The sequence below is a fragment of the Mus caroli genome, unplaced genomic scaffold (assembly GCF_978045245.1).
Source record: "Mus caroli unplaced genomic scaffold, Mus_caroli_1 scaffold_2, whole genome shotgun sequence".
In the NCBI taxonomy this organism is placed as follows: Eukaryota; Metazoa; Chordata; class Mammalia; order Rodentia; family Muridae; genus Mus; species Mus caroli.
Genome location: NW_028227257.1, coordinates 3,660,824 through 3,685,847, shown reverse-complemented (window position 1 = coordinate 3,685,847; position 25,024 = coordinate 3,660,824). Strand labels below are relative to the sequence as shown.

Sequence of the window (25,024 nt, the reverse complement as noted above, 5' to 3'; positions counted from 1 at the left end):
AAACAGAACTCTGTTCTTCTTCAAGAGCAGTATATACATACTCTTAACTGCTCCAGCCATCTCCCAACCCAGAAAATCAATCAGGTCAATTTATTAACATTTTTACTTAGTATCTTATTTAAGGATAATTAAGTATCTTATCACTTATTTTGGTGTCATTAAATAAGATACTTAGTATCTTATTTGCATCTGCTCTCATCCTCAAATCTTTAAGGAGAAAGGGAAGCAGGCAGTCCATCTGTTTGCACAGCCACATGGCTGACTGCCTTAGCTCTCAGGCCCTGGCCATTGTGCCATCCCTGCTGTACTGGCTGGTTTTGTGTCAAGTTGACATAGGCTGGAGCTATCAATGAGAAAGGAGCTTCAGTTGAGGAAATGCCTCCATGAGATCCAGCTGTAAGGCATTTTCTCAATTAGTGATCAAGCAGGGGTGGGCCCATTGTGGGTGGGACCATCTCTGGGCTGGCAGTCTTGGGTTCTATAAGACAGCAGGCTGAGCAAGGCAGATGAAGCAAGCCAGTAAGGAACACCCCTCCATGGCCTCTACATCAGCTCCTGCTTCCTGACCTGCTTGAGTTCCAGTTCTGATTTCCTGTGGTGATGAACAGCAGTGTGGAAGGATAAGCTGAATAAATCCTTTCCTCCCCAACTTGCTTCTTGGTCATGATGTTTGTGCAGGAATAGAAACCCTGACTAAGACACCTGCATTGATGGGTTGTAATCTCAAACTGTGAACCAAACTAAAACCATCCTCCCTTAAGCTCACTTATGTTCAGGTATCTTGTCAGGACTATGAGTTAATTCATTAGGAGAGCATATGGGCCTGTCTGCCTCACCTACATACAGCATTAGCATCAAGGGTTCATTATGCCAGGGTATCTGAAATAAAACATGTCCTATCACTGTATTTTCATCTAGACCATCCTAGCCATTCTTGGTATAAACTTTTAATTCATTGACATAAACCTGTTGTAGTTTTGAACGGGACACATTGGCCTTGTGCTTCGTGCCTTATAATCTGGCCACTCTGCTGTCCTCTTACCAATGTCTCATGCACAGTGTTTAGTGAACATATTTCACCAAATTATTCTAGAAAGATTTCATGTTTTTTTAAATGATAGTAAGATTGTCTCATTATTTAAATATCATTTCCTAAATCTTTGATTCTTGGACCTTCTTGTAATTAACTTAGTAATTAACTAAGTAATTAACTTAGTAATAAAATTATTCTAATTTTAAAAATTATTTTGGATTTTATAAAAACATCTCTGAAGGGGAAAGATAACTTTTTTTTTACTTTGTAGTTCCATCTCTTTTTTCTTTATTGGACAGTTTAACACCTCTAGTATAATTCTGAGTTATCATATTCTTGTTTCTGACCTCAGAGGGGATGCTTCAATATTTCATTGTACGGCAGAGTCTGAGGCCAGTTTTTTGTGCATACTTTATGAGTCTAAGGAAGGTCTCTGAGGTTGGGAACATTTTTAATCATGAATGGGTGCCAGTTTCACCAAATGCTATTTTTTGCATTTGTTAAAAATGACTATGTGACGTGTCTTCTTTCAGCAACCCATACAATGGTTTCGGATACTGGATGAATAATTTCTCTGGAAGGAGCCTGACTCTCTGGCAGGGTTCTGTTTTCCTGTGTACCCCAGTCTCAGATTTACTAACATTTTCTGTAGTATTTCTGTGTCTGTCTCAAGAGAGGCGGCCTGCCATTTTCACTTCCAGGAATACCTTTTCTGACTTTAGCATAGGGTTATCCTGGCCTCATGAAACAGATCTTGGTTATCTTGGCTACACAAAGCAGGATCATAGGGCTAGCCTGACGTCATGAAGCAGGCTAGTTACTCAGCAGTCACTAGCATAAATCAGAACATGGCAAACTAAGAAAAAACAAAAAGTAAGAGTACAGACCAGGGACCTGCCCATAGTTTCTCTTAGGAGAAAAGACTTCTTTGTATATCTATTCAGCAAAAAAAAATATCTTTTTCGTAGCACACTTGGCACACTTGGCCTCTCGTGGGAGCAGGTTTCTTCCTTTAAGTCCCATTTACAGGTTGAAAGTCTATAGTCAGGGCTATTTACCTGCCTCCTCTCTGCTCCTCCAACATCTTCTGGTCTTACTCAGTGTAAGCCTCATGTCTTTCCAGAGGATAACTCTGGCCATTCCTGCCCAGGGAGACTCTTCAATACAGGACAGAGGATCTGCCCTCACCTACAAGAAGCCACCTGCATATAGCAGGGCATTTATTCATGTTTTAATGTCTAGAGACTAAATATAATCCTTAAAACACTCAGCCTTGCAATCTATGAGTGTGGTATGCAGCCCACTACAGTTTGATAATTTTTCCTATTTTTCTCGGGATCATTCCACCAAATGGATTGCAATCCATCGAGTTTTGGGTCTAAAAACAAGGTCTGTATGATTCTGGTTACCAAGGAGGCTGCAGGCTCTGGGCACAAGGCTGTTGACAGACCAAAGTCTGCATTCAGACTAACTGATGCCAGTTTGGTCCAGCAAGTCCCACGTACAGTGCTGGGTGCTTCATCACTATCACTGGTAGGACGCGCAAGTGAATGAATGAAAGCCAGAAGACGAGTTATACTCAGAGGGTGACAGCGACCAAACAGAACTGTCACCTGTGAGATGATTTCTGAAAGGTATTCTTGCCTTCATTTGCTTCCATCTCTAACAGTCTTTTAAGACAATTATTTCTTGTTTTCATGAAAAATTAAAAGAACCAAGAGTGTTTATTCAGTGAATCTTCTTTTGGGGTGGGGGGTTGGGGGAGAAGGATGGACGATGTTAGTGGTGGAAAGAACACGAGGAGTTAGCCTATTTCATTTGGAGTCTTGGCTGAGGTGACTAGAGACACTTAGCCTCTGTAAGGAATGATAGGGAAGGTTCTGTGTCCCCTCTTCCAGGTGCACTGTAGAGCCTAACAAGAGTGCAGTAGCCCCCTTGTAACCTTGGCAACAGAATCTGCCTGGGTCCGACAGGACTGTGACATGAATAGAATCTGCAAGGTCACACACTGGCTAACTTCTCATTTATGTTTAGAGCCTGAGCCTGGTTCCCCATCTCCTGAACTTCTCATGACTGTTCTGGAAGGTAGATAGCATGGTCTAGAGTCAGGACAGTCATGCTTAGAAAGGACAAGCGAAGGCTTTGTTAACTTGGTGTTAAGTGGTGGAACTGTACGTCAGTGCCTTCCTGTGCCATCCTGAGTCATGGCATGTAGACTTGTCTTTCCCAAGAGATCTGTAAAGAAGAGAATGAACTGGGTAACAAACAGCTCTGATACAAACAAGGTGTATGTTTTTAAAAATTAAAGTTTATTGTGTGTGCATGCATGGTACTGGTATGGCGGTGACTGTACACCTGCTACGGTGCACACACTGATGTCAGAATTTGACTTTGTGGAGCAGATTCTCCCCTGCTAGACATGCCATTTGGCTGAGGTCACATGGCCTCACACTGTTACCAGATGGCATTGCTGCTTCCCAGGTAGCACCAGCTCCTCTGGAGTCTTCCCTCCTTTAGACAAGGACCCACAAGGTCTTCTGAAAGTTTACTGGAACCAAGTGCATGGTGGCCTGACGTTCTTGTTTTGTTTTAATAAATTGGTTTGCAGCCCACACCAATACCAGATGAATAAATTAGTAATATGTTGTCCCTCAGGGGCTGTTGGCTTGATGGACAGCAGGCTGGAGGGTCACTTTTTCTTATTTGTGGTTTGTTCTTATAGGGGGTCTCCTATCATTCACTTTTTCCTTATGGCAGTTTCAAGTTTGCCCAGTTTTGCAGGGTTTTGAATGGATGGTAGGATTTTAGCTCACAAGGAGCAGTGACAGCTTTCAGCTCACCTTTGCATAGAAATGGCTAGAATAAGCCTGCTGTTTCCCCTGAGCATGGTCTATAGGGGACTGTAAAAGGTTTAGAAGAAAAAGTCAGGTTGCAGAAGCACATGGGTCCTGGAGGACTCTCTTCTGGTTTCTTCACTTGTCCCTGATGTTAATGAGAGTGTTGTCACATTCCACTAGGGAGTACCCAGTGTTTCCTACACACACACACACACACACACACACACACACACACACACACAGAGAGAGAGAGAGAGAGAGAGACAGAGAGAGAGACAGAGAGAGAGAGAAAGACAGAGAGACAGAGAGACAGAGAGACAGAGACAGAGACAGAGAGACAGAGACAGAGACAGAGACAGAGACAGAGACAGAGACAGAGACAGACAGACACAAAGATACACAGAAACAGAGAGACAGAGATAGAGGCACATAAAGAAGATAGACACCGAGAGACAGGCACAGATAGAGAGACAGAGTGGAGAGTGACAAAGAGACAGAGACAAAGAGACAAAGACAGAGACGCACAGAGAGGGCTAGAGGCAGAGAAGCAGACAGACAGAAAGACACAGACAAAATTAGACAGAGACAGAGAAAGAAAAGAGAAGCTGACGCTGAAGGTGGTGTTGTGTTGCTAAAATTCCTTCCCTCCTAAGGTTCCCAGCAACAAGCTGAGGCAGTCTGCAAAATTTCCCCCTGGGGAACCAATAGGTTTACAGCTTCCTCTTATAGCCCAGGGGAGCAGTATGATACAACATGCTCTTCCCTGCTCCCAACATGGAAGGAAGCTTTCTCTCCCTGTTTTCCATGGTTCCTGTGCTTCAGCCCCTCCCAAAGGCCTCCTACAGTTAAGGTAGATCAGCATACAACAGGTGATAGAGAACTGCTGTGACCCACCCCACCCCACCCCACCCCTCTGTGATGAATGTAAACAGTCAAGGAGCCCAGTTGGGGTGATGGTTTTGCTGGAGAACTCTGCTTAATCCCCCAAGATGGCAATTGCTTGGCCTAGAGGACAGTCACTCACAAATAGCCAGCTGGAGCACCAGACACTGTGACTCCCTGTTCTCATGCATAATCCAGGGGACAGGGACAGGTTTATCTCACTCACCAGCAACAGGGAACAGGGGCTAAGCAGGTTGGAGTCAACTTCCTCAAATCTCAAAATTTCATCAGAATTCAAACCCAGTACAATCTGGCTCTTTGAACTGAGGCTTGGCCACACCAAGTAAAACAGGCCTGCAGGTCCCTTTCCCCGGGGGTCTCACTGGCTTTGTAAGAGGTCCTGTTCTGGTGTGGAAGTTGGTTCACCAATAAGACCAACTTGCTGATGATCTGTGCCCTCTGTGGGATGCCATGACGGCTGTGCTGGGTCCCTGTGGTTCACGGGGTCCTGTCTCCAAAGCAGTTTAAACTGTGACCTGGAATGGGAATGGGCCAGACCAAGGGGTAGGAGAGAATTGCTCTCAAGGGGAAGAGTATCTAATGTTTGTTCTAGACACCAAAGAAAAGAGAGGCCATAGAAGCAAGAGGAGCCGCTTGTCACAGCAAGGGGTGACAAGCACTGGTAGAGAAGGATACCAGGCTTGTGAGCTTTCCATCCTCTAAACAGAAGAGCTTTAACAGAGAGGGGCCCCAAATCCTGCTTCACCAGGACGTGAAGTCATGAGGTAAGGGACAGACCAAGTCCTTGTTCTTAAGACACTCCTGTTCCAGTGGGAAGGGGAGAGATGGCCAGGACAGAAAGTTCAAGTGACTACGTGACCAGTGGCTGAAAGTGACCACAGAGAAGGGGTCTGGGGAAGCCACGCCTTTGTTCAGTGGGCGCTCAAGTGGGGAGTCCTCAGTGTGGCTGGAGTGTACCGCTCACTCAAGGCAAGTGACTGTCAGACACAACCTGTACCTTCCAGGGGAATTGGCATTAGTATTCTCTGTGCGTGGAGTCTCCAGAGAGCTATGCCTGAAAAGCACTGCGCTTGGTCCGAGTTTTTTGACTATTTCTCTCTGGGTGATTGGGGAGCAGCAATGGATGGGGCTGAGGCAGGGGCAGCACCACCATTGGCGCTGCAGATGACAACAGACTGACAGGTAGAGGTGACTGTGGGAGAGGCCGAAAGGTCTAGAGACATTGGCACATGCTGTGCTTGCTTTGACATGGAGCCTGTATCTGGACATGGTCTGGACCTCACGGAATGGAGGGCAGTGTTAGATCCTGGGTGTCCACATACAGTCAGGTCAGGAAGATCCTTGCCAGAAGAGAAGGGGCGTACGTGGGTGTCGTCTGGCTCAGCTATGGGACCTACAACACATACTCAAGTCCACGAATATGCTACGTTGGGTTCTGTGGCATCTATGGGAACTCTCACTGCAGCCTTCATCACAGGCTGATTTTAAATGTTTTCTTCACCCCAAAGGAAACCATTCATGTGTCTATTCTTCCCTTACGGAATCACACCCCATTTCCTTCCTCAGTCTGTGAGCACCCAGGTACTCTCTGTCTCTAAATTGTCCTGTTCTGACCTTTCATCAAAACAAGAAAGTGTGTGTGCGGTATGTGTGTGTGCATTATGTGTGTGTATTTGTGAGTATTTGTGAGTGTGTGTGGTATGTGTGTATTTACTGTATATATGTGTATAATGTGTTATGTATGTGCAGTGTGTGGTATGTTTGTGAGTGTGACTGTACCTGTGTGTAAGTGTGGTGTGTGTATAAATGTGTGCATGGTATCTGTGTGTATGTTTGTGTGTGTGCACATATGTATACATCTGTGGTATATGTGCATGTGTGTGTATGTGTTATATGTGGTGGATGTATGTGTGTGCATGAGTGTATGTGTGTTTGTGTGTGGTATGTGTGTGCATGTATGTATGTGTGTGGTGTGTGCATGGGTGTATATGTGTTTGTGTGTGGTGTGTGTGGGGTGTGTGTGTACATTTGTCTGCATATGCTGGTATGGAAGCCCATCCCATGTAGAGGCCAGAGGAGGACATCAGATGTCCTGCTCCATCACTATCTGCCTGATTCTCTTGAGAATGAGGTCTCTCCCCCATCCTAGAGCTGAGCTGGCAGCCAGTCAGCTCCAGCTATCTTCCTGCCTCTGCCTCCCACAGTTCCGGGGTTACAAGCCATGCCCAGCCATACCTCAGTTTTTCCATAGGTGCTGGAGATTTGAACTCAGAGCCTCATACTTACAAAGCAAGTGCTTTGATCTGAGCCATCACCTTAGCCCAGTGTGTGGTCTTTTATGATTTAGGTATTTTGCTTGGCACCCTGTTTTCTGGGTTCAGCCATGCTGCAGTCTGCTGACACTCTGCTCCTCCTTATGGCCGAATCTGTCTGTCTATAGATTTGCTGCACTGTGTGTCTCACTGCTGAACTTCTGGGCTGTCTCACCACATGGCTGTTAGGAACAATGCTACCATGGATATTTACATGACAATTTCATGTGGATTGTGTTTTTAGGAGTTGGGCTATTATCCTTTAAGGGAGCTGCCAGCCTCAGCTTTTGAACCCCAATTCCAAGTCCCAGATATGTGTGAGGTTCCGGATATCTCTGCCTCACCCTCATTCACAGTTGATCTAGATTTCTCTGATAACTCCACCATGTTGAGGAGTTAACCATGGCAAAGCTAGCCACCCCAGAGAATGAATGGGCTCAGGAGCCGGTTCCCCACAGAGGGATGAATGGGCTTAGGAGCGGGGTCCTCTTCTCTGTCTTTACTCAGACTTGTTTCAACCTGAAGCAAGGGCCCTCTTGGCCTTGATTACATTTGCCTAATGGATGAGGGAAGAAATCATTTCCAAGGCTGAGACCCTAGCAGTCCCTAATGGCTCCCTTTGGCTGAAACATTTAAACCACAAGTGCAAGCTTTCCTGCTGGGCTACAACTGTGATCAAAGACCCTTTGTACTGTACCAGCAGCTGGAGAGTGAGGAGTCAGAGGGAGGCGAGGTGGCTGAGCCAGTCTCTGCTGTGTGCACAGAGCAGCTGGCCAGTTTGTGCGTTGTTGGACGCTGGTCTAAGCACCTCTGCTTTGGGTGACTTCGGGAACTGGTGCTGGTTCCTTTCCTGGAGAGTCCTGAAGCCTGTGGTGCTTGGGCCTCTGTGAGGGTGATGCATCCAGAGCCTTTCTCAGGGGGGCGGAGGGTTGTCTCTGGGATGTACACTCAATGAAAACACACATACTTGACCTCTTTGACCTCCATGCCTTTCCATGCTGTAGAGTGGGTCAGCTGAATATGTTACAATTTTTTTTTAAACTTTTTATTATACTGGATTGGTTTATGGTGTCTTTTAATCTTTATGTATGTGTGTAGTTAGGAACTGTGTGTGCTACATGCACTTGAGCCTGTGTGTGTGTGTGTGTGTGTGTCTATGTACATGAACATGGAGTTCAAAGTCAGAAGATAGCTGGTGTCTTCCTTTGTAGTTATCCAGCTTGCTGCCTGGAGCCAGGGTCTCCCCGTGAACTGTTAGCTCACCCTTGAGGCGGGATGGCTTGCTCACCAGCAAGCGCTTGGGATCTATCTTTCTGTGATGCTCGATGCTAGGGTTACAAGCTTGCGAAGCCATGCTCAGCCTTGCAGATTCAAACTCAACCTTGTCAAGTGAGTACTTGGCACACTGAATCCTTGCCCTGGCCTTTGATCAAATTCTTAATAAAAATAAATAAAGGTATAATTTGATGGCATTGAATGAAGTGGTCTTGCCATACTGTAACACCATGGCCGAGGCCAGATCACTCCTGTCACTTTACAGGAAGGGACTCTCCTTGCCCTGTCTGGGTGGCCACTAATCCTGTCTTGATTCTTACAACGGGGTCCTGAGCTCTTCAGCCATCTATCTGTTCTGGCTCCTCTCTGTGCTGCCAACCTCAGGGGCTCTGTACTCTCTGCTTCCTCAGCAGAGGACCTCAGGTTGCTAGGAGCAAGAGGCCCTGTGTGTGAGTCAGGTATGCACTCAGCTGCCCGGGGCTCACGTCTTGTGGCATTGGTGGGAGAGTAGTTCTCGCCTGTGGGAGATTGTGCATACTCATGTGTTAGTTTGAACACAAAGCTCAGCAAGGTGTGCAAAGGGCTTAGCACAAAGTCAGCTGGCGTCAGAGGCTCAACTGGTAGTCACCTTCTTACTTTGGGACACTTGAGGTCAAGTTCATGCTACTTGTGACATTCAGAACATGTGTGTGGCCATCTAGTGATTTTTTTGTGTCTCTCTAGAGTGCCCCATGGCACCAGGGATGATACAGCCACTCCGTTTCCCCAGTCTCTGGCAGCCACTCATGCTTTCTCTGTGTGTGACTTGACTTATATATGAACTCTCAAACACACAGTCTCTTATGATTGTTTTTTCATCCTCTTTTTCCATGGGGACTGATCTAGGTTGTAGAATGAACCAATCTGTCCTGGTGAGTCAGGAAGCCCAAGTAGGCCATGGGGGAAGAGTTCAGCTTAGAATTGCTCACCGTCCCAGCAATTCCAACACTTCAGGTGCCTGAAAAACCTGAAACCAGAAACTCTGGAGACTGTGACAGTTCAGAAGTGCTTATCAGCAATGTCACAGCAGCCACAAGGGCCAGCTCCCTAAATGGCAGTCACATGGGCTCACAGATGGGACATGACCTCACAGTAGCATTTTGTTACATTTGATTGTCTTTGTTCAAACTTGGTTGGTTAGTGCCTCCTGGCTACTGGTTCTCCATTCTGTTAGCTTTCCATGAAGTCTTTCCCTGGTGAAGTGACCCATCATTTTCTAACCACAGAGACTGCCTCAGTGTTTCTCCTGACATCTGTGAATTCATCTTCACACACACACACATGCAGAGTTGAAGTATAATGTGGGGTGCTGAGAAGTGGAGTGGTGGTTTAGAGTGAGTTGCTATACAAGGTGCTGGGGTCCGTGTTTAGGACTTGTGTGGGGTGCTGGAGTTACCATCAGTGTTTGCCCCCTCCCAGGAGGAGGAAGTATTGTTTTGGGGTATGGTGAATAGCCTGCTTGTAAGACTGCCAATCTGGGGTCTAGTGCTGGTGAGGAACTTGAGGAAATTTGTGAGGTCATGGGAGAGATGGGAAGATTCCCAGGGTTTGAGGACAGGGCAGTACCATGCAGTCTCATAGGTAGGGGGCTGCAGATGTGGATACGTGCAGAAGGCACAGAAGGTGGGCATTGACAGGACCAGTCCAGCTTGAGGAAGGAAGACACCACGAATATCCTGTTCTGGTGTCTTGTCCTCTTGCTGTTTCCATCCCTTGCCCCAAGACTGCACACAGACAGAGTTGGTCTCATCTTAAGATGGATCATAGCTGCCAAGAGTCAGTGTCAGGCACCAAGAAAGAGAGAAATGAGTGGCGCTGTGTACCCACCCAGGTCCCCGTGGAAGTTGAGGGATTGGAGCCCCCAGTGCAATTCGAGTTGGGTGAGCTGGCTCTAGGGAGAGGGGAAAGGGGATGTCCATGTCTTTGCTTAGTAGTCTAGTGGGCTAGACCTCTCTGGGCATAGAAGGACCATTCCTCACAATGCTGGCCATCTTCAAGGTCACCCGGCAGACGGCCACCAGGAGTTGTTCCTGGAGGACAGGCCCCCATCACAGTTGCTGGCTACTCTGGTTCTGTTGGAGATCTCCATCTCGCTCTGCTGCTTCTGTGACAATCACCAAAGGAAGCGGGGCCAGCAGGGTGGGGACCTCGAGCGAAATCAGTTCCTGGGAAGGTGGAACACACTCCCATGCCTCTGTGTGCTTCTCGGGATTCTTTGTTCTTGCAGGGAAGGTCTCTTCCCAGCACAGTTGAGTCCAGTGGTCACCATACCTGACAAACCTTCAGGAACACCGTGTGTCCTGAAAGATTCTGAGATGTACACGTACTTAGACCAGTTTCCATGGGTGAACTTAAAGCTGAAAAAAATCCTAGCTTGTCTGCATTTGGTTCTTACCTACATACTGAGCTCTGACAGGGCCCTGCTGGACTCTGTTTTTGGACCTTTACTTCATCTTGATCCTCATGGTCAAATAGCCATGATAGATGTAAAATGAATGAACTTATAATTCAAAAGCAAATTATAAATTGAGCTAAAGGTCTGCTTTCAGGGTGGGTAGAGATAAAGACCCAAGTCACGAGCTGCAGTAGTGTGGGAGAGTAATGTACCCCTGGGCCCTAGGGGATGTAAATGACCAACTGGGACCTTCAGCCAGTTATTTCCTGCCTTATAAAAGGAACAAATAGTAGTTTTTCCCTTAAGACATTTCCAAAGGACCCTCCCAGAGTAACAGTTGTACTATGGAGCAAATCCAGGTATTTATCAATAAAGTTTTATTAAAAATAGTCACATTCATTGATTTGCTTATCCACTCTGGCAGAGTCTCTGCTCCCACAGCCTGCCTAGTTGGCTGGTACCCAGCTAGGTAGTCAACAGAGCTCTTGGTATTTGTTGCCTGGCCTTTATAGCAGACATCTGCCCATCACTGACCTCAAAATGAGAAAGGAGCGTGCCTTCTGGCTCAGAGTCTTCCAACATTAAACAAAGCAAGATACCTGCTTTTGTGTATACAGAGGTGTTTTGCATATGCAGATGTGGAAACATGCGTTTTCAAGCACATCGTACACATGTAGGTACATGTGTACTCAGGGACATGTCCCACAAATGTGTGGAGGCCAGAGGTCACCCTCAGATGTCATTCTTTGGGAGCTATCCCTGTTTTTGAGAACGGGTCTCTCACTGGGACTTGGGGCTTGCTGGTGAGGCCAGGCTGACTAGCCAGAGGCTGCAGGCATTCACTGCCCTGGCTGACTTTTTAAGTGGGTACCGGGGACTGAATAAGTTCCTCTTACAAGGCAAGCACTCTATTCACTGAGCATCTCCCTCGATCCAAGACACCCTCTTTTAAGAACAGCCTTTGCTTGCCCGCAGCTGTCACTGGCATTATGGAAGGAGCACGCCTTGCTTTTTGGTTTTAGAAAGTCCAGACACTTGGATTTTGAGTAAGACTTTTGCTTAGGTTTGCACTGGAGTCTTGAGGTCTCCCTAAATGCCTTCTCCCCCAGCCCTACTTATTCTGTAAGATATAATTTTTAGAATGTCTCTAGAACTGCTTTTATCCCTTGTGAAGATGTAGGTAACTTCTTGCTTGAGCCTTTGTTTCAGAGTTTGCTCTGAGAAAAATCTAGAAGCATCTGAACAGCAGAAAGAGTGGACCTGGTAGTGACAATTCCCTTCCTCCCTCCCACCCACGACCCCATCGTCTCCTGTCTAAGCTCATGCTCCCAGCTCCGCCCAGCATCTCCAGGGCCTCACGAGTCACAGGTCTGCACTCAGCTTTGCCTGAGGAACTAGACATCTGCCTGGAGGCCTGGTGACCATTGTCAGAGTCACGGGCTGATCCCGAACAGATGGCACTCTGGTTAGAGCTCTGTCATTACCACAAAGGCTGCTTGGGTGATGTCTCCATTTTCCATCCAGTGTCAGAAGTGGCAATGGTGACCATTTTTCTTGCCTTAACTTCAGTATTACTTCTGGATATCGGGCCTTGGGCAGCTAAGAGATGAGATGAGATAAGATGAGATGAGATGATAGCTTAGAGATTTCAAAACCAACTTCTGGTATAATCTTTGACTACAGGTAGTAGGAAGACTTTTGTTTTCAAAATAAGAAATGATCATTAACAGCTCTTAATAGGAATACGTTGAGCCTGGCCTTACAGCTCTCCTTGTTATTTGGCAGTCTTGGGCAGCCATTCCTGTGGGTGATCAAATAGTCTGACAAGGATTTCTTACCACAGAACTTCTCAGAGCCTTTGCTCTGCCGGCATGGAGCCAGGATTTTCAAGAGAGGCTTTGCAGTCTAGACAGTGCAACTGTCTAAAAGAAGCTACTTCTTCACACAGAGAGCATCCCTCAGTGGGGTCACCTGGGATACCCTGAAGACAACAACAGTGTCATGAGCTAGTAGGTGACACTAGTTGATACTGTCTGAGGATGACCTAGGTCAGATAGCCGGGTTCAGTTGCTCAGTCATCAATGCCAATTATCTGCTTTGCACTGTGGCTTCCTGCCTCCTGGAGACTTTAAAGCCAGAAGGACCCGGAAGTCTTAGCAGCCTCCTCTTGGGCACACAGGAATGCACAGTATTAGCAGTGCACTGCTGCTGTTACACTTCTAAGCTGAGCCAACCTCCACCTTTTCTTCCTTGTGCTTGCACACCTCCACCTGCTGGCGAGAGAGAAAATGAGTTCTGGACAGGTTGATTTGGGCGGAGCCTGGGATTGATGTGGGTGGGACCTGAGCTGATATGGGTGGGGCCTGAGCTAATGTGGGCGGGGCCTAGGGTTGATGTGACTGGGTCCTGTGTTGTTCAGGAATTCAGGGCCCCAGGGGTCACAGAAGACCATAAAGTGTCCTGTCTTGCTTCCAAGTGTGTGCCCAGCCTTGGTCTCTTCCCTTTGTTCTTATTCACCTTTCTGTTCTGACCACTTGTTGTTTCTGGCATGGTGCAGAGTTGGGACCTGCGTGGGTCTAGGAGGTGTATTTTCTTATAGAAAGACTCCTGTTTGCTTCACACTGAAAAAGTCGTAGGGAGGAATTTCTGTCAAAGCGAGCTGAGATAGGACCCAAGATGTGTGTAAGGATAAGCTCACCCAGAGGAGGGAACTTCCTGCAGTTTCCGAAAACAGAAAGGCATATAGTATTACTGTTCCTACTTTTTAAATAAACATCTAGCATCCCTCACAACCCTCACTCCTGGCAGTGCCTCTGTACTAAGCAGTGTGATTATGAGAGACCTGTAGGGGGTGCTAACCCTGCCTCTGAAGGGTGTACTGGCCTGGCCCTGTTTAGCCTTCCTTGGGCATGTGTGACACCATCCAGCTGTTACAGTCACTCGGCAGTTTTCCAGGTGTAGAGGCCACAGAGGAGGGTGCTTCTGCATGTGACACTTGAAACATTTTAAATCTGATTTTGAAGGTTCATATCCTGCATGCTGGGTATTTAGGAATGGCTGTCAAACCTGAGCCTGCTGCCTTACCACAAGAAATAGACCTCTTGGCCCCTGATGCTTCCCAATATTTTGTTCCAAATCGCGTTGGTGGTTTAGTCCCCCAATCCCTTTTCTCTCTGATGGCAGCTTGTGATCAGCTGAGAGGGGAGTATACAGAGGTTAGATGAGGCCTCTGGCTCTTATCATCCAATACATAGTCACTGCCTATGACCAGGAGAGTCGCTGTACATAGTCAAGAGTGGGGATGTTTCTGGAGTTGCTAGTGTTGGAGTCTGGGTCCTGTAGCCCAGACAAGCCAGGTTGGGCCACTCGTCTTCAATGGGACAATTAAGACAAAGTAAAAACAGAGCAAAGAGATTTATTGAGTGTGGCCACACTGAGGAGAGGAACAGACTCCCAAGTCCATCATCCTAGTCTTGATAGGAGATTTAGGTTTAAAAAGAGGGCAAGAGGTCTGCATGGCTAATCTGTCCCGGTCAAGGTGTAGTCCTGCCCATCATTGACAAGTCACTGTCTCAGGTCCCGCCCACCATTGACCCATCCATCAATGTCTCATGTTCCACCCATCACTGCCTCAGGTCCTGCCCATCATTGACAAGGTATTGTCTCAGGTCCTGCCCATCACTGACCCATCATTGTCTGGGCTCCAGTATCTTCTCCAAGGGGATCTTGATAAGCCATTAGAACTGAATAAAATCTGTTCCTTGGAGATAAGTTATTGTGGCTGGCTACAGGATGAGACTCTTGAGGAAGAAATCATAATTCTGTGGAGTCCTTTCTCTCATAGTCTAATAGCTGGACAAGGGGATGCAGGTTTCTGCAGAACATCTTAGTTTCTCCTAACACTGGTACAAGAGTGAAAATGGTGCTTCACCTGCTGGGGTTGGAATGGGATCTAAGGTTCTAGTTCATGTCAGGATCCCAGGGCAGTGCATAGCACATAGTACATAGTACATAGTACATAGTACATAGTACATAGTACATAGCACATAGCACATAGCAGGTACTGTGCCCACTGCCCTGTCCTATGTCAGAGTCCCCAGCCTTCAGCCATCTGTCTACCTGTGGTCTGACATCCACCACATCCTCAAGGCTGATCTTATAGGACAGGACAGACAGGACGGCCCTCAGTGATTTCCTGTTGTCTCCAGGACACTTGTCAGAGCCACATACCATTCTTGGCTGGGTCTTCTGTCCTATAACCTCCAGCTTATGGTCTTTCAAGTTCAAGTGTACAGACTCCTGCTAGCAAATCAGTTTTTCATGCACCAATAATAAACAAGTGTAATTTTTTTAAATTGGAGATTATCCCCTGCTTACTTCCACCCAGTGAGATGCCACTGCTGATAGGGGCTGGTTTGTTGTGAACTGGAACCACAGTACCTCTGTGCTACATCTGGGCTCTATCCTCACTCTGCACTCCCAGGAAAGCCATACTTTGTTCATCTGCCCCTTTTACCCCCTCCCATTGCAACTCCAATGCCTGCGTGCAAAGCTGCCTCACCTACACCACTCCCAGCAGCCTTTGTTGCATTTTCCAAGAGTCCCCTCTGCAGCAGGGTCCTGTCTTGGCTCCCCCTGGTTTTCCTTGTGGTTAGCAAGCTCTGTCTCAGGGATGGTGCCCAGCAACACCTCGGAACCCTCAGACCTGGCTCTGTGCTTTGTCTCATTGTGATGTTCCTTCGGTATTCTCTGTTGGATGATGGGATAGGGAAGAACTTGGCACAGAATGCAGAGTTCTAGGTTATGTTCCTCAGTTACTAATGGACTTCCTCATCTGACCTTCAATTTGCTCATGGACATGTGTGTCCAGAAGAAGAAGGAGAAGACTCCTTGAAGGATGATGGCACTTGTAACTCTGTCTGGAAGAATGAGCTGTCCTGACATGCAGTAGCTCTCTTCAGACCCTTGATTAATGACTCTGTGAGTGATTGAAGTAGTTAATAGAAAGCCATCTTCCACTGCGCTCTGGTGTATATGGTCCCTGCCTACCCTGACACCACTGGGTCATAAGTGTCTAACTTCATTCCCCAGGGAGGTGGGGTCTCTTCCCACTGAATTTAGGAGAGACTTTGTCTTCCTGGAGAAGGAAAGAGAGGGTGCAGCTGCTGGGGAGAAGCAAAGTGCCCATTGTCACAGGGCTTGGGTATCAGAGTGGCAGACTGAAATGGTCCTGGCTCCAGCCCTTGCAGCTGCATTTCCTGGGATCTCTGGCTGAGCTGGTGTTCATTCAAGCATCCCTGAGTGTTGCAGAATGACTCACAGGGCAATAGGGGAGGGGCAGGAACTCAGAGGTCAAGGGCACTAGGGATAGGGGCTTGGAATCAGGATCTCCATGCTATGGCAAGGAAACCAGCTCTGACATTCAGTGAAGCCAGCCAGGTATTCCTCTAGAATTGCTTTGGACTCTTGCCTCCATGAGCACTGTGCATGGACCACCTTGATCCTGAGGTGTGGCAGGTGAGACAGGTAGGGTGGGTGAGGCTGGAGTTGTTCAAGAAGCTAGGCGTATACCTGTGTGTGAACAAATCTTCAGAGTAGCATGGCCTTTCCTTCACTTGGGAACCTCGGGAAGGAAGCCTCAAGGTTATGACAGGGGCATAGGGGCACGTGGGAGGCAGCCACTAAATGTGGAAGCTGGTGTTATAGCAATTAGCTGCTAATGCCTCAGAGGTGGCAGAGGCAGCCCAGCAGTTAGCACTGCAGTGTTACCCAGAGACCTGCTAATGGGACCCACTAATGACGCCTTTGCACCTCCCAGAGTCTCCTCGCCAGGGGAAGGCGGCATCTGTTACTCAAGGGAGAGGCCCTAGAGAGAACTCAGCAGAAGACAACAGGCGGATGCTCACCTGTCCCCTCTCTCTGTAGACACACGCATGGCCCTGACTGAGTATTTACCAAGATGTGACATGGCTTATGCCCTGTGTGTCAGCACAGTCACGGGGGTGGAGGTGGGCATCCGGTGGGCAGCACCTGCTCAGGTAGCAAGGCTCTCTCTCCTGCAGAGTGAACTCCCCATATGAAAGTTCAGAATGCTCCACCCATCTCTGCTAGAGATGGCAATTTCAAACCTGCATAAAGGACATGCATGCATGGTGACCTTTCTCCTCCTGATCTCCCACTTGGCCCTGGGTTTGAGACACTCAGGGTGGGAAGAGGCCAGGGGTCCAAGTACACAGCTTTCAGACCTTTGCAAGCCTGTCTCGTCCCTCTCCTATGAAGCTCTTTAATTCCCTGGAGGTGTGAGGCCACAGGGAGCAAGTGTTCTGTGCTGTGTGAGTCATTGGATGGCATATTATGGAGTTTTTGAGCTAAAGATGCTACAGTAGCCCCCCACCCCATCCCCACACCCCCCACCCCCACCCCTGTGAACTGTTGATTAGGGCCAAGTTCCTCACGGAGTCCTGCTTCTCCTATGCCAGCCCTCCTGTGAGACACCCTCTGACCCACACAGCCCATTCTGCAGGGACACCCATTTTCTCTGACATTTAGTAGCCCAGCTCTGCACAGCCTTTCCTGTCCTGCTTGGCATGGTCAGCATGCAGCCCAGACTCTGGATCAGGATCACCCAGGTGCCCATCTTGCATGTAGTGTGCTAACATTGCCTGAACCCTGAGGACTGAGCCTCCCCTCCCCCCACCCCCATCAGAACCCTGCCCTCCTGGAGCTTCCCGTGGGGATGAGGGTGGGAAGAGTGGAGGCTTTCATGATCATGCAAACACACACGAGTAAGCAAATGATTGGCACTCATGGGAGGCGATGGATGGAATGAAGGCAGATGGAGAATGTCGTGGACCATCTTCTGTAGATGAACATACTCCATTCCCTACTAACTGCCTCTATTCCCTGTCACTACAACCCCAGGAAGGCAGGCTCTCTATGCCTTCCCTTCCTCTTTGTACTCTGTCAATAGGATGGATCCCTGGTGCTCAGCTGGTGCCAATGCATATTTGCAGAATGGTTGAGTGGGTGAATGAATGAATGAATGAATGAGTTCTTCAGTGAAGGGAAGAATGTAGTCTGATTAGTAGCCTAAGTGTCCCTTGCTTTCCCCTATGCGGTGAGGATGAGTGTGTGTTAGGGACCCAGGATGCCCTTCCCTAGATCTATGCTGGCCATGGAGGGCTAGAGGTGTAGGTTGGATGAGCCAGCCAGCCAGTGACAGTATTGATTGTGGTAATGAGAAAGTTAGAGGAGGAGGAAGACATGGGTGAGGCAGAGGAGATGCTATGGGAGAGGGAAAGGGAGCTGGCCCTCCTGTCCACTCCTCTTCACCCCATGTTGAAGCAAATCACATGTCATAGCAAGGGCGAAGATCCACCCACCCACCGTGACAGACCATAGACCAGAGAGGGCACAGGGATGGTAGGACAATGACCAGCACTTTGTTCTACCAGTAAGCATCAGAGCCAGGATGGAGGCCAGCGTTGCCTCTGGGCCTCCTGATATTAGCAGGTGCGCCAGCCGTGAGTGTGTACTATCATGGAGGCTGAGCGGTGGTGATGCAGGGATGTGGCAGGGCACACAACCACGAGTGTGCACTACTGTGAAGGTTGGGCAGTGGTGATGTAGGGGTGAGGTGAGGCACAGATTACATTGGCAGTTTGTCTTCCCCCAGCCAGGGAGCACCGATGCTGGAGCTGAGCAGGAAGTCAAGTGACTGGCTTTCTATGTCTAAGGCTCACGGAATGGGTAGAAGTCTAGTGTAGGCATCTTGGGGTGAGATCTGGGTCATTAATGGAGTACTTCGACTGATTTGCCATTTCTTCTGTGTGTGCTGCTTTTTGCCACAGCTGCTAGGAGGCTTGAGTCATACATATGCCCTTCCCCTCAGAGCCTGCATGGTGTCTCTTGGTGTGGGGGGGGTAGGGGAGGAGGACCTACTACTTACTTTGATGGACATTCCCACCCAGACTCCCCTTCCTACAGATCCCCTCTGAGACTCCATTATCTTTCCATAGTGTGTGCCTCTGATAAAGGCTACAAGGTGTGGAGGAAGCAGGTAGTGTGCCGTCAAATGCAGCTGCTGATGTCTCCATCACGTGAGCTGGAGGTTTAGGAGACTTGGCCTATTCCCATCCTGTGTCCTGTTGTGCCAAGAATGTTGCTGCGACCGACGGACTGGCAGTTCCATACCCATCTGGCACCAGTGGGTGGAGGAAGGAAAAGGAAAGGGGAAGGGGAGCATCATGGGATAGATCGCCTTGGGAAAGGAGAGACCAACCGTCTGCATCCTGCGTGCACTGTGTGGCCATGGGGAGGCAATGACAGGAGGGTCCAAGACTGACATGTATGCATATGTCTTTGAGCTGCGCTTGTCCCTGATATGTTCTGTTCCCCACTGTTTGCCAGATGTTTGGTTCACCTATGACACTACAGTATGGAATGGCCTCTTGGGACCCTCTTACTTATTGGTCTTATTGGTCAGTGGTACCTGCAGGAAGGTGGCAGGGAGGTGCAGCCCTAGGCTCATCCTGAGTAAGTAAAGCAATAAGTCACTGCTCTGAAAGCCTGCAGGAGCTGCCATGTGCTGTCCCTTCCCATCCCAGGCAACACTGGCAGACAAAAGTCTGCTGAGGGCTCAATCGCTGACTCCACACTCGGCCCTCCTCAGTTGAACCTGGCCTTCGACACGGCACCTCTGGGTGCTGCCACATGCTAGTCCTTACTGTCTACAGTTGCAGCACCTTCAGGACCTGCCACAGGCTGACCCTTCCTGTCTGAGGTCTGCAATCCCTGCTTTGCAGATGGGTCACAATGTGGTAGAAAATAGGACAGTGGGCTGTAGAAGCCTTGATGAAAGCTTTGTTTTGGGGCTCTTGACCCATTGGATTCTGAAGGGTGGCTCCTGCCCTGTCAGGCCTCCTCCCAGAGTCCGATGCTTTTGCTCTGCCAGGCTCTGCAGGCAGACCTTGCGAAGGCTCTCGAGTCTGTTTAGAGAAGAGTTTCAGCCCTTCCCTGGTGGCGAATGGAACCCTGGCTATGGGGTGATCAGGGTGGCAGTATGGTCATGAACATGGTGTCAGGGCTTGGGTGCTGTGAAGGGGCTTTTGGTCAAAGTCCAGCATGTGGAGTCAGGCCTGCAATTTCTTCCCAAGAGACAGGGGAAGCTTGCATCCACAAACACGGACAGGACTCAGGTCCTTCTCATTGCTAGAAGTGACAGCATCTTTGCCTGGGGAGGGGTCCTCAAAGCTGGGGAGGGGTCTTCCAGGGTGGTGCTCCGAGTCTTGTTTAAGCTGTGTCAGCTGCATGGGGATCCAGGGTGAACAGATGGCTGTGTTATCACTCTGGATCTGGTCATCTCCTGTAGTCCTTTCATGTTCATTGAGTTTTGTTTTCTATCTGAACAGAGCTTCTAACAAAGCCACATTTGTCAGAGGCTCTGAAACATCCTATGGGGTGTGTCCCTCCCTGCACAGCCCCCACAGCCAGCATTTGATTTTCTACAAATGCATGCTCTGCACTCACCAGCTTGGGCCTGTACACCGTCCTGCACACAGAAGTAGCATGTATGGCATGATTTGGCACACATATCTTTGTCAGGGTTTTTGAGACAGGGTCTGCCTTTTATGTCTAGGACTGGCACGAAACTCCTAATGTAGCTCAGGCTGGCCTGAAATTTTTAACGTAGCCCAGGCTGGTTTCAACCCTCCTGCCTCTGCCTCTGTGAATCTTCATGCCCACTTACATGGTTTTGACTCAGTGATTTTACTTGGGTCTATCTTCCTCTGTGCACATGAATTCACCCGATCCTCAACTACATCTGTACCCTGGCTGGGGAGAGAAGGAGCCGGGTCTCCATGGATCTGAGGCAGGCAAGCATGGGAATAATTGAGTAACCTGGGGCAGGGCACTTATTTGGGTTATACACAGCCCTCTTCTAGTAACACATTTGGCAGCCCAGCTCCGCTACCTGCCTGAACTATCCACATACACACCCTTAACAAACAGTATTCCTAGCATTCTGAGCCCCCCTCATATCCCTGCTTGTATCAGGGTACACATGCACCCCTCTCTGAAGGAGGGCTGGTTTTCCTCCCTTGACAACCACCAAAGTTAACAATATACTTTTACGTCCAGGTATGAGCCTAGGAAGCATGATCCTATCTGAATTCATTTGGGGGATGCCTTCACAGTAAAGCAAAGTATATCCTCAAAAGTGAGGACAAAAAGAGCCCCATGTCTATCATTTCATGCCTATGCCAAATTGGACATGCACAAAATCTGGTGCATTATGGGAATGGGCATGCACAGTAGAGAAATGACTACACGACCTAATTTGTCAGAATAGAGAACAGCACTCATGTGCCTCTCGGTAACTGGTCCTTCCTTCTCTTGAGCCCACAAAAGGAATCCAAGATAGTGTTACTGGGTCCTTGACTTGTGGGACCGGCTCTTCCCTTGCATCCCTCTGCTTAAGTAGAGCTCCTTCACTACTTTTGCAAATACCAGTTAGCTTTTATGTCAGGTCCTCGAATAGGAGACCAGGATTCCAGGAACACCTCACCCAGACCATGACCACAGGAAACAGGCTAACCTGCAGGATGCTACCTATGTCTAGCATGGCACACCGTGCTACCTAGAATTTCCCAGAACATCTATGTGCACCCTCCACTGTGTGCACCTGTTTTTAAGTCACAAGCCAGAATGACCCAAGGGCAAAGATACTTCCCTTCATCCCATAATGGTTCAGGCTTGTTCTGCATCTGTTCCCTGCGGTGGCCTGATGGGCAGGCCTGTGTGTGGTCTGCAGCTGGGCCTGGTCTGTGCTCTGCTCTTGGAGAGCTGATGACTAGGCGAGAGGTGAAAGGTGATTTGGAGGACTTTGTGGTTCCTTCATGCCTCCATACATAGTGCTTAAGCCAAGGGCTCAACCCAGTCTCCACAGGAAGAGAGTAAAGACTTCCTTGCGGAAAAATCTTATCTGAGTACATTTACATCCTATGTTTGTATTTAATCCACAGTCCACACTAGGCATGCCTCTCAGGAGAGCTATGGGCACAGCCCAACACATTTATAGATGACAATGTTTGGCTGTCCCTGGCTAAGGTAGAGGAAATCTGGAAAGGAATGCAGCATGGGCAGTAGGCACCGCATGCACAAAGGTCCTGGGGCAGAGGGGAGTTAGTTCATCATGCAGTCAGACAGCCATTAGACCACTGTGGCAAGGAGGTAGGAAGGGCAAGTGGTCAGCTGCTATGAAGAAAGGGTATCAATGGGAGGAAGGTGGATCCCACCCTTCATGAATTACTCTGCCTCCTGCATGCACTCTGCCAGGAGGAGGCCCAGGGAGGGTCTACTCCCTTGTCAATTCCCTAAGCTGTATGCTTTAAGAGGTCACTTAAGGTGAGATGATCACTGAAGTCCCCAGGAGCCTGAAATCATCCCTTGAGACCCTTCCCTGTTCTCACTTTACAGATGAGATGGACCAAACTCCCCCAGCACGCTCAGAGCCTCTGGTCTCAGGGATTCGAACTCCCCCTGTGCGGAGGAACAGCAAGCTGGCCACCCTGGGCAGGATCTTCAAACCGTGGAAATGGAGGAAAAAGAAAAACGAGAAACTGAAGCAGACGACGTCAGGTAAGGCCCTGGTGAGACGAGGGTGGCACAAGCCAGGGGTCTCCACACCACACAGAATTGCCAGCCCTCTCTGGTTACTGTACTTCACTGACTGCCCAGTGGGGTCAGCACAGGGTGGTGTGCACACTTGGTCAACCACAGCCTCAATTGCCAGCTGCCAAAGTGGGTGCTGAAACTGATCCCAGGTCTCTGGAAGAACAGCAGTGCTCTTAACTGTTGAGTCATCTCTCCAGCCTCAAGGACTGCTATCCCTGCTCACAGAGCACACAGTGCACAAGCCCTCAGCTCACAAATGACTGAGTCATGACCCTGCGCCCCCCCCCCGACCCCCATGCTTCAGACAAAGCAGGAACCTGGTTATGGTGCTCACTGCGCCTAGGATCTGCCTGTGGTATTCTAAGGGTCACAATCCATGCTATGGTGCAGTTTCTGTGAGCAGGCAGGATTGCTCCCCAGCGTCTAAGCAGTATCCAGGGATGCTCACCCCACCACCTCCTACCCAAAGATCCAGAAGGTTCCCCACTCACTTGTAATGCACCCTTATATCAGGCCAGTCCCAGCTTGGTGGGAAGTAGGGTTGTGCTGTGTTGTCTAATTGCCTCTGCTCTCCCCAGCACTGGCCATATGATCTGCATCCCAAAACTGCACTGTGGCATGATGTCCGTGATGGAATGACCAAATCAGAGGCCACAGCATCGGGCGCTGCTGAGCAGGGGACCCCTCCTTTGAAAGAGAAAATGATTCAGAGAGGAGGCTGCTCACCCAGGACAGGGAGCGCTGGCAGGCTCTTGAGCACTGACCACCAACCCTGGCCTCTTTCTAAGCCCAGGGACCTGAGCCACCAACCCCAGAAGCCAAGAAGCCTGGGCCTCAGGGCCCTCCCTCTGAGCCCCTTGCCTATTAGCTGCAGCTGTAAGCAATTAGTGAGGTTGCTGTACACGTGGAGTTAGTCCCAGCCCCCAGGGACATGCCTGGCAAGTGCCTGTCTCAAGCTATTGCCTCTGGGGTCCCAGGGGCCCCAGCTTCCTGCTCAGCTCTGAAGAGGCACGTGCCTAGGGCTTGGAGGACGGTGGAAACAAAAGCCCAGACACTCGCTGCACCCAGCCTGGGGGAGGGGCAAGGGATGCCAGCAGCAGAGGGCTCAGTGTTCATTCTTGTGTATGCAACTTACCAAATTATCTTAATCACTCAAGAAGTTGATTGACAAATTACTCTTGACAAGAATGAAAACAGGATGAACTGTTTAAGAATGTATAAGTACTTCAAGTGTGCCGGGCAGAAAGTAGAAAGCAGAAAGTAGAAAGAAAGTAGAGCTCCATCCCCAGGGTCCTGCCACAGGGCTACAGTGCACAGAAGGCCAGGAGCTGGGGCAGGTGACCTCTGTGACCTTTAGGTGCATGGAATTGGAAAAGGGACAAGATTGGGTGAGTGGCTCTGAGCCTCAAGGTTCTGCAGCACTGGTCCTGCCTGGGGTTGTCAGGCTGCTTTGGGGACCCTGGAAGGGATCAAAGACCCTCAAGGTGATACCTTGGGTTCCTAACCTAAATTAGTTAACAGCACAGGTATATCACCTTAGCCTTATTCTCAGCCTGCCTCTCCTTTCTTCCTCAGCCTGCCTCCCACACACCCCAACGAAGGAGCCTCCCTCCCCCCTCAGCCTGCCTCCCCTCCCCCCCTCAACCTGCCTCCCCCTCCCCCCTCAGTCTGCCTCCCCTCCCCCCCTCAACCTGCCTTCCCCTCTCCCCTCAGCTTGCCTCCCTCTCCCCCCTCAGCCTGCCTCCCCTTTCCCCCTCAGCCTGCCTCCCCTTTCCCCCTCAGCCTGCCTTCCACTCCCCCCTCAGCCTGCATCCCCTCCCCCCTCAACCTGTCTCCCCTCCCTGTCAGTCTGCATCCCCTCCCCCCTCAGCCTGCATCCCCCTCCCCATCAGCCTATCTCCTCTTCCCCTTCAGCCTGCCTCCCCCTCTCCCCTCAGCCTGCATCCCCTCCCTGTCAGCCTGCCTCTCCCTCCTTTTTGATGCTGTAGATTTTAACATGTCCAGTCCTGACATTAAGATGAGATGAGGCAGAGACCTGTAAGCTTTAAAGGGCAAAGTTCTGACTCTGGGTCATCAGTCAGACCTGAGGCTGAGCAGGTCATGTTCTGAGTTCTAGCCTGCTCAGTAGGAAAACCCCAGAGATGATCAAAGGAGGATTAACCTGAGTGCCTCCGACCCTCTCTCCTCCTCTCTCCATAAGACTGTCCTCCCCACCCCTCAGCTTGTCCACCCCCCTCAGCCTGTCCTCCAATCCACCCTCATTGTCCCCTCCTCCACACCAGTGATAACTTGGAAATTGGTTTGGAAGTTGAGGCTACAGACGGAACTCAGCTGAAAGTGTCTTGTTCCTGAAGCATCCTGTATCCCTGTCTGTCTTTCATGCAGGTGACTCCAATAGACTCCCTTCCCTGGTTCTGTTCCACACTTCTATGCGACACATTTGTCCTCTCTGCCACCCAGGACTGCTGGTCACAAGTAGAGACCAGACCTGTCCTGCTCAAAGCTCTGCCAATACACAGTGTGCACAGTAGGTGCTCAGTCAATGTGAGATCAG

At 49.3% G+C, this 25,024-nt stretch overlaps 1 protein-coding gene across 5 annotated transcripts in view; it reads left to right on the top strand.

Moving 5' to 3' along the window:
- The window catches only part of Phactr3 (phosphatase and actin regulator 3), a 219,832-nt gene that overhangs the window by 117,232 nt on the left and 77,576 nt on the right, over positions 1-25,024 (top strand). For 4 of the 5 annotated variants that reach the window (XM_021152545.3, XM_021152538.2, XM_029474384.2 and 1 more), the window contains exon 2: positions 22,273-22,434. In XM_021152545.3, the coding sequence (XP_021008204.2) occupies positions 22,273-22,434 (162 nt within the window). Of the gene's footprint in view, positions 1-15,600; positions 15,775-22,272; positions 22,435-25,024 lie in introns of those variants that run through there. The other variant, XM_021152559.3, reaches the window with a different exon arrangement.